At 42.8% G+C, this 9,140-nt stretch overlaps 1 protein-coding gene across 1 annotated transcript; it reads left to right on the top strand.

The window, feature by feature from the left end:
- Positions 1-6,366: 6,366 nt before the first annotated feature.
- Positions 6,367-7,308, top strand: LOC116409560 (olfactory receptor 1-like). The gene has a single exon (XM_031898236.1). The coding sequence runs from the start codon at positions 6,367-6,369 to the stop codon at positions 7,306-7,308; it is 942 nt and encodes a 313-aa protein (XP_031754096.1).
- Positions 7,309-9,140: the final 1,832 nt, after the last annotated feature.

Genomic DNA, 9,140 nt, shown 5'->3' with positions numbered 1-9,140 from the left:
CGTGGCTTCCTATTAAACAAAGAATTTCTTACAAACTCCTTCTCTTAACCTTCAAAGCCCTCCATTCCTCTGCCCCTCACTACATCTCTTCCCTTGTGTCTCTGTACGTTCCTGGCCGACTCCTTCGTTCCTCGCAGAGCAACCGCTTGGTTGCGCCCCCCACTACTACTGCGGTTTCCTGCCTTAAACCTTTCTGCCTTGCTGCCCCTTACATTGGGAATGCCCTCCCTGATTTCATCCGGAGAGAATCCTCCCCCAGTCTTTTTAAAACTAAACTTAAAGACTACCTTTTGGAGCACTCACCCAGCACCTGATCTGGGAACTGGCACTTATATTGTAGTGTCACCCACTGTGTCCTACAGCACCTATATTTGCCTATTTGTGTCTGTTAGTTACCCTCCCATATAGATTGTAAGCTCTACGGGGCAGGGACCTCCTTCCTCTTGTGTCCTTGACTCTTAACTTATTGCAGCTGTATTTATTATTATACTTTGTATTTATCTATTATCTTATTAACACCCTGTTTGTATTAATATATTCTACTGTACAGCGCTGCGTACATAAGTAGCGCATAATAAATAAAGATATACATACATACATTGTGTCAGGGAATGGCTCACTTACAGAGAATGTCAGTAAATTCGTAGACCTATATTTGGCACCGATCGTCCTGGGATTACCATCCTATCTGAAGGACACTAAGGATATTATCCAGAAATTACAGGGGGTTAAACTTGACCCGATTTGTCATTTGGTAAGTATTGATGTGGAGGCACTATATACAAGTATCCCGCACAATAAGGGACTAAAGGGAGTAAAGTATTTTTTGATTGACAAGTATGGTAATGAGAAGACAACCTTTCTGATTGGTTTGTTGCAGTTCATCCTCCCACATAATTATTTCCTATTTGATGGGAGATTTTATCATCAGATTAGGGGTACCGCAATGGGGAACTCTTGTGACCCCAGTTACGCGAATCTCTACCTGGGATGGTGGGAACAAGAGATAGCCCTTAACCCCTCAGGTAACCCCTTCCTCCAGAAGATTAGATTATGGAAAAGATACATCGACGATATTTTAATTGTATGGCAGGGAAATAAGACGGATTTTGACTGCATGATATCCCATCTCAATAACAATGACATGGGTTTACACTTTACCAGTGAATTTGGCCATAAACAACTACCGTTTTTGGATTTGGGCTTGGAGAGCACCCTGGAAGGTGCCATTGCCACTACTATCTATCGAAAACCTACTGCAACAAATAGTCTTTTGCATTTTACTAGCTTTCATCCCACACCCCTGAAAAAGGGGATACCAGTGGGACAATACTTGAGGTTACGAAGAAACTGTTCTGACATTGAGGATTTCAAAATCAAGGCCCTAGATTTACGGGATAGATTCCAACATAGAGAATTACGGAAGAGAATACTTGAACACATAGGGACCATAGTGAACAATAAAGACACCCCCCTAGCTAGACATATTCGGGACTTCCACAATTCAGATGTGAATGCCATTTCCTTCTTTGGGATTGAAAAAGTAAAATTGGGAACAAGAAAAGGCGACATTAACAATGCTTTATTGAAAAAAGAATGTGAATGGATCTACAGATTGAAATCTAGAGCGCCACTAGGTCTGAATTAAGGTTTTACCTTTACTCCATTTATAAGGAGGAGGTAGTATTTTACTAAAATCAATCATTTGGACATATGTAGCATTAACCTTTTTCATCACTAAAATCTCTCTATTTTTGATTATTAAAAATTCTATGTCTGCTACATTATGATTAATATTATGTATTCTTTTCTCCAGTAATTGATAACTGCTGACAGGGAGCTATATCAATGTGTAACCAATAGATGGCGCCAGCAATAATGGTGTGTGTTTGTATAGTTAGGGTATAAATAGCAGGTATCAACGAATCACTGACCAATGATAGCCCCTGAGGAAGTCACGTGAGGAAACGCGTTGGGCAGTCATGGGTGATTGGAGGGGAAGGCGAGGGCGTTGCTGTAGAGGACAGGACTGATCTGTCCGGGTGGGGATGCGGCTATTATCAGCCGCTTGTTGAGATACACTGTGGGCGGGTTACTAACAGCTGATTGGGTAGCCTGTCAGTGAGAGTTTAGAGCGGTGCGGCTTTGGTGAAGGGTGGCGCTGAGACTGGGGCGCGACTTACAGGGAAGACGCCCGCTATGCTGTGACTTACAGGTGCCGATGCAGTTACTATATGCAGGAGCAGTCCCGGCACTCGAGAGGTAGCGGCGCCTCAGTGACGTATGCAGGTTGCCGACATTAATGAGAAGACCATAAAAGCGGTCTCTGTGTATAAGTAGAGTAGCGACTGCATTACCACGTGGGCTTCAACCAACACCATTGCGGTGTAGCCCCTGAGAATCTCTATGGCTGTAGTATTCTCTGCCGAGATCAACCAACCAGGAATATTGTAACACGCTCTGTGTAAATATTGTATATAGTACCCCACCAATTGATTGGATTTATCTATTGTTAGCGCCCCCTTACTTTCCTTCCCCTCCACCCCATTGACTTTTATTTATTTACCTCTCTTTCAATAAAAGCTGGCCTAATGAAACTGTAGGGTTTATAAACAGATTTTGTAATTAGGAGTGGAATAACCCAGACTATTGATTCCCTGGCCAATTGAAAGTATGGTATTGACCCTGTGGTATAGATATGGTGCTTAAAGGGTTACACACGATAAATGTAAACAAGGCACCTGGGCCAGATGGAATACACCCTCGGGTACTGAGAGAGCTAGGGGCAGAATTGCAGTGGCCCTTGTTTCTGATATTCTCAGACTCGCTTTCATCAGGTATGGTACCTAGGGATTGGAAGAAGGCGAATGTCATTCCTATATTTAAAAAGGGAATAAGATCTCAGCCTGGCAATTATAGGCCTGTAAGTTTGACATCCGTGGTGGGCAAGTTATTTGAAAGCTTGTTAAGGGATCACATACAAAATTATGTACTGGAGAATGGCATTATGGGTAGGAATCAGCATGGCTTTATGAAGGACAGGTCATGTCAGACCAATTTAATTGCTTTTTATGATGAGGTAAGTAAGAAGCTGGACAGTGGGGATGCAGTAGATATAATCTATTTGGATTTTGCCAAAGCATTTGATACCGTTCCCCACAAACGACTGCTTTCTAAGCTAAGGTCTATTGGTCTTAGTGAAGCCGTTTGCACATGGATAGAAAACTGGCTACAGGATCGGGTACAGAGGGGGGTTGTTAATGGTACATTCTCTACTTGGAATAAGGTCCTCAGTGGGGTCCCTCAGGGTTCTGTACTGGGTCCACTTTTGTTTAACTTGTTCATAAATGACTTAGGGGAGGGTATTATGAGTAATGTATCAGTATTTGCAGATGACACAAAACTCTGCAGACCAGTCAATTGTATCCAGGATGTGACATCCCTGCAGCAGGATCTTGACCAACTGGCAATCTGGGCAGCTAAGTGGCAGATGAGATTTAATGTGGATAAATGTAAGGTCATGCACCTGGGATGTAACAATATGCAAGCCCCGTATAACCTTAATGGGACTGCACTAGGCAAATCCATAATGGAAAAGGACCTTGGAGTCCTTGTAGATAATAAACTTGGCTGTAGCAAGCAATGCCAGGCAGCAGCTGCAAGGGCAAACAAGGTTTTGAGCTGTATTAAAAGGGGTATAGATTCACGGGAGGAGGGGGTTATTCTTCCCCTTTACAGAGCGCTGGTAAGGCCCCATCTAGAATATGCTGTTCAGTTTTGGTCTCCAGTGCTCAAACGGGACATTATTGGGTTAGAGAGGGTCCAGAGAAGGGCAACTAAGCTGGTAAAGGGTATGGAAAGTCTCAGTTATGAAGAAAGACTGGCCAAGTTGGGTCTGTTTACACTGGAGAAGAGGCGCTTAAGAGGTGACATGATAACTATGTATAAATATATAAAGGGATCATATAATAACCTTTCTAATGTTTTATTTACCAGTAGGTCCTTCCAACGGACACGAGGGCACCCACTCCGTTTAGAAGAAGGGAGGTTCCATTTAAATATTCGGAAAGGATTTGTTACAGTGAGAGCTGTGAAGTTCTGGAATTCCCTCCCCGAATCAGTCGTACTGGCTGATACATTATATAACTTTAAGAAGGGGCTGGATGGATTCTTAGCAAGTGAGGGAATACAGGGTTATGGGAGATAACTCTCAGTACAAGTGAGGGAATACAGGGTTAGGGGAGATAGCTCTTAGTACAAGTGAGGGAATACAGGGTTAGGGGAGATAGCTCTTAGTACAAGTGAGGAATACAGGGGTAGGGGAGATAGCTCTCAGTACAAGTGAGGGAATACAGGGGTAGGGGAGATAGCTCTCAGTACAAGTGAGGGAATACAGGGGTATGGGAGATAGCTCTCAGTACAAGTGAGGGAATACAGGGGTAGGGGAGATAGCTCTCAGTACAAGTGAGGGAATACAGGGTTATGGGAGATAGCTCTCAGTACAAGTGAGGGAATACAGGGGTAGGGGAGATAGCTCTCAGTACAAGTGAGGGAATACAGGGGTAGGGGAGATAGCTCTCAGTACAAGTGAGGGAATACAGGGGTAGGGGGGATAGCTCTCAGTACAAGTGAGGGAATACAGGGGTATGGGAGATAGCTCTCAGTACAAGTGAGGGAATACAGGGGTATGGGGGATAGCTCTCAGTACAAGTGAGGGAATACAGGGGTAGGGGGGATAGCTCTCAGTACAAGTGAGGGAATACAGGGGTAGGGGAGATAGCTCTCAGTACAAGTGAGGGAATACAGGGGTAGGGGAGATAGCTCTCAGTACAAGTGAGGGAATACAGGGGTAGGGGGGATAGCTCTCAGTACAAGTGAGGGAATACAGGGGTAGGGGAGATAGCTCTCAGTACAAGTGAGGGAATACAGGGGTATGGGAGATAGCTCTCAGTACAAGTGAGGGAATACAGGGGTAGGGGAGATAGCTCTCAGTACAAGTGAGGGAATACAGGGGTAGGGGGGATAGCTCTCAGTACAAGTGAGGGAATACAGGGGTAGGGGAGATAGCTCTCAGTACAAGTGAGGGAATACAGGGGTATGGGAGATAGCTCTCAGTACAAGTGAGGGAATACAGGGTTATGGGAGATAGCTCTCAGTACAAGTGAGGGAATACGGGGTTATGGGAGATAGCTCTCAGTACAAGTTGATCCAGGGACTGGTCCGATTGCCATCTTGGAGTCAGGAAGGAATTTTTTCCCCTCTGGGACAAATTAGAGAGGCTTCATATGGGGTTTTTACCTTCCTCTGGATCAACTAGAAGTTAGGCAGGTTATATATAGGCATTATGGTTGAACTTGATGGACTTATGTCTTTTTTTCAACCTAACTTACTATGTTACTATGTAAGTCTTTATAGGAGCCATGGTGGTTGTGAGCGCTCTAAATTTGTGTGTGAGCATCACTGATCCAGAAAATAACTGGAATAAGTAGAAATAAAATCTTTTCCTCAAATTCCAGAGTTGAAACCTTTCTAGATTTGTGTTTTCTGTCAATTGGTGGTTATATGGACAGCATCTAATGTGCAAAGTTTTCCTCAGCATAAAACAAGAATTAAATTGTTAAACTGACCTAATTCACACAGCCTGGAGTAATGAGCACTTTGGGGATTTAATAGTATTTCCTACAGGCTTTAGAAAACATATAAATACTCTGCTTCCAACTCTGCTGTAGCTCCTATATAAACACCCTGAGGACTTGCACAAGGCTTGCAGAAGACTAAGAGAAACAGGAGACCCTGGTAAGCAGCAAATACTCGACTTTCTGCCCTATTCCTGCATATCATTCATTTAGCTAAACATGCCGGCTCTAAATCAATTGATCAGGGATCCCAAGAAGATATTGTACCAAAATCACATAGTTTTCCTTTCCACTGTGATGTTGTGATTTTGAGACCATGTCTATAATGTCTATTTCAAGTTAAACAAAATGCAGGAATATAATAAAATGATGGAATTAAGACATAGGCCTGTTATTGTATATGTAGAGCTAAAATTCATGTACTGAATAGAAGCCAATGCTGCTAGTTTTAGAAAGACACAGTTTTACTCCAAGCAGAGCCTCCTGCAGTCCATATGGAGCTACCAAATAGCCAATCACAGCCCTTACTTGGCATCCCCAAAGTAAAGTAGAATATCAAAGCAAAGATCTGATTTGTTTTGCCAGCTACACTTGTGCAATTTATTACTATTAACACATATTTATATAGCATCGGCTTATTATACAGCACCATATCTATACTCTTAAACCAGACCTTATATTTTTAAGGTTTTGTGTAAAATGTTGTTTCCTTCTCAGTGTAGGCAGTACCATGGAACATGTCAGGAATATCACAGTATCAAGAGAGTTCCATCTCCTAGTCTTTTCCAACTCTGAAGAACATCGTTATATTATTTCTATTGGGCTGTTACTGATGTACCTACTGGCTGTGCTAGGGAACTTGCTGATTATTGTGCTTGTGTGCCTGGTACCCCAACTGCACACCCCCATGTACTTCTTCCTGTGCAACCTGGCAGCCCAGGACATTGTCTCTGCCTCTGCTCTACTGCCCAAGCTGATGGCCATTATCTTTACAGGGGTAAAGAGCATTTCTTTTTATAGTTGCATGGCACAGCTATTTCTTTATGTATCTAGCAGTGATTTTCCCCTATTAGCCATTATGGCCTATGACCGATATGTGGCTATTTGTATCCCTCTGCGTTATCACCTCATTATGAACCCAAGGTTCTGCATCCTGTTAATGGCAATGTCTTGGATTTTCTGTGTCACCAATGGATTGTGCTATACTTCACTTGCATCTCGTTTGTCTTACTGCAGGCTTAATATAAACCATATATTTTGTGAAATTGTATCCTTGGTAAAGCTTTCCTGCAGTGATACAAGCCTCATAAATACATTAATAATAGTCGATGTACCATTAATAGGAATGTTTCCATTTGGGTTGATCCTAACATCCTATGCCTACATCATATATACCATCCTGAAGATGAGAACCTCAGCTGCAAAGCTCAAGACGTTCTCCAGCTGTTCCTCACATCTCACAGTTGTATTGCTGTATAGCGGTACATGCATCAGCTTGTACATGAAACCAGTCTCAGAAAGTTCTCAAGAAGTAGACAAGCTGCTTTCCCTGATTTACTTGGGTTTTATCCCAATGCTAAACCCACTGGTGTACAGCCTCAGAAACCGGCAGGTCCTGTCTGCTGCAAAAATAGTATTTACCAAATATTTTTTGAATTCTGTGGAAAATTAATGGCTACCTAAACCATAAACATTTTTTGGTAAGAACCTATTTACCAGTATTAATCTGCTCATTATCTGCTATAAATCTATGCATATCGTTACATACCTTCTTACACCGAAGGAAAACTTTTCAAGTCACATTTGAAAGACTAATACATTTAGCCGAGACCTCTAAACTATTACTACTAGTGGATAAATACATGAAATAATACATAGAATAAATAAAAAGACTTTGGATGGCAAAATACACGGCTGAAAGCTCTGTCCTCTCCAACTGAAGGAACAAGGAACATAGTAAGTTAGGTTAAAAAAGACATACAACCATCAAGTTCAACCATAATGCCTATATACAGTGGCTTGCAAAAGTATTCGGTCCCCCTTGAACTTTTCCACATTTTGTCACATTACAGCCACAAACATGAATCAAGTTTATTGGAATTAAACGTGAAAGACCAATACAAAGTGGTGTACACGTGAGAAGTGGAACGAAAATCATACATGATTCCAAACATTTTTTACAAATAAATAACTGCAAAGTGGGGTGTGCGTAATTATTCAGCCCCTGAGTCAATACTTTGTAGAAGCACCTTTTGCTGCAATTCCAGCTGCCAGGCTTTTAGGGTATGTCTCTACCAGCTTTGCACATCTACAGACTGAAATCCTTGCCCATTCTTCTTTGCAAAACAGCTCCAGCTCAGTCAGATTAGATGGACAGCGTTTGTGAACAGCAGTTTTCAGATCTTGGCACAGATTCTCCATTGGATTCAGATCTGGACTGTGACTGGGCCATTCTAACACATGGATATGTTTTGTTTTAAACCATTCCATTGTTGCCCTGGCTTTATGTTTAGGGTTGTTGTCCTGCTGGAAGGTGAACCTCCGCCCCAGTCTCAAGTCTTTTGCAGACTCCAAGAGGTTTTCTTCCAAGATTGCCCTGTATTTGGCTCCATCCATCTTCCCATCAACTCTGACCAGCTTCCCTGTCCCTGCTGAAGAGAAGCCCCCCCAGAGCATGATGCTGCCCCCCCCATATTTGACAGTGGGGATGGTGTGTTCAGAGTGATGTGCAGTGTTAGTTTTCCGCCACACATAGCGTTTTGCATTTTGGCCAAAAAGTTCCATTTTGGTCTCATCTGACCAGAGCACCTTCTTCCACATGTTTGCTGTGTCCCCCACATGGCTTGTGGCAAACTGCAAACGGGACTTCTTATGGTTTTCTGTTAACAATGGCTTTCTCCTTGCCACTCTTCCATAAAGGCCAACTTTGTGCAGTGCGCGACTAATAGTTGTCCTATGGACAGATTCCCCCACCTGAGCTGTAGATCTCTGCAGCTCCCCCAGAGTCACCATGGGCCTCTTGGCTGCATTTCTGATCAGCGCTCTCCTTGTTCGGCCTGTGAGTTTAGGTGGACGGCCTTGTCTTGGTAGGTTTACAGTTGTGCCATACTCCTTCCATTTCTGAATGATCGCTTGAACAGTGCTCCGTGGGATGTTCAAGGCTTTGGAAATCTTTTTGTAGCCTAAGCCTGCTTTAAATTTCTCAATAACTTTATCCCTGACCTGTCTGGTGTGTTCTTTGGACTTCATGGTGTTGTTGCTCCCAATATTCTCTTAGACAACCTCTGAGGCCGTCACAGAGCAGCTGTATTTGTACTGACATTAGATTACACACAGGTGCACTCTATTTAGTCATTAGCACTCATCAGGCAATGTCTATGGGCAACTGACTGCACTCAGACCAAAGGGGGCTGAATAATTACGCACACCCCACTTTGCAGTTATTTATTTGTAAAAAATGTTTGGAATCATGTATGATTTTCATTCCACTTCTCACGTGTACAC

The sequence above is a fragment of the Xenopus tropicalis genome, chromosome 3, assembly GCF_000004195.4.
Source record: "Xenopus tropicalis strain Nigerian chromosome 3, UCB_Xtro_10.0, whole genome shotgun sequence".
NCBI lineage: Eukaryota > Metazoa > Chordata > Amphibia > Anura > Pipidae > Xenopus > Xenopus tropicalis.
The sequence above is the reverse complement of the archived record's forward strand: the minus strand, read 5'-3'. Positions and strand labels throughout refer to the sequence as shown.

What these genes read in the sequence shown, in the direction of transcription:
- LOC116409560 (XM_031898236.1), top strand. Translation starts at nt 6,367, where the DNA reads ATGGAACATGTCAGGAATATCACAGTATCAAGAGAGTTCCATCTCCTA.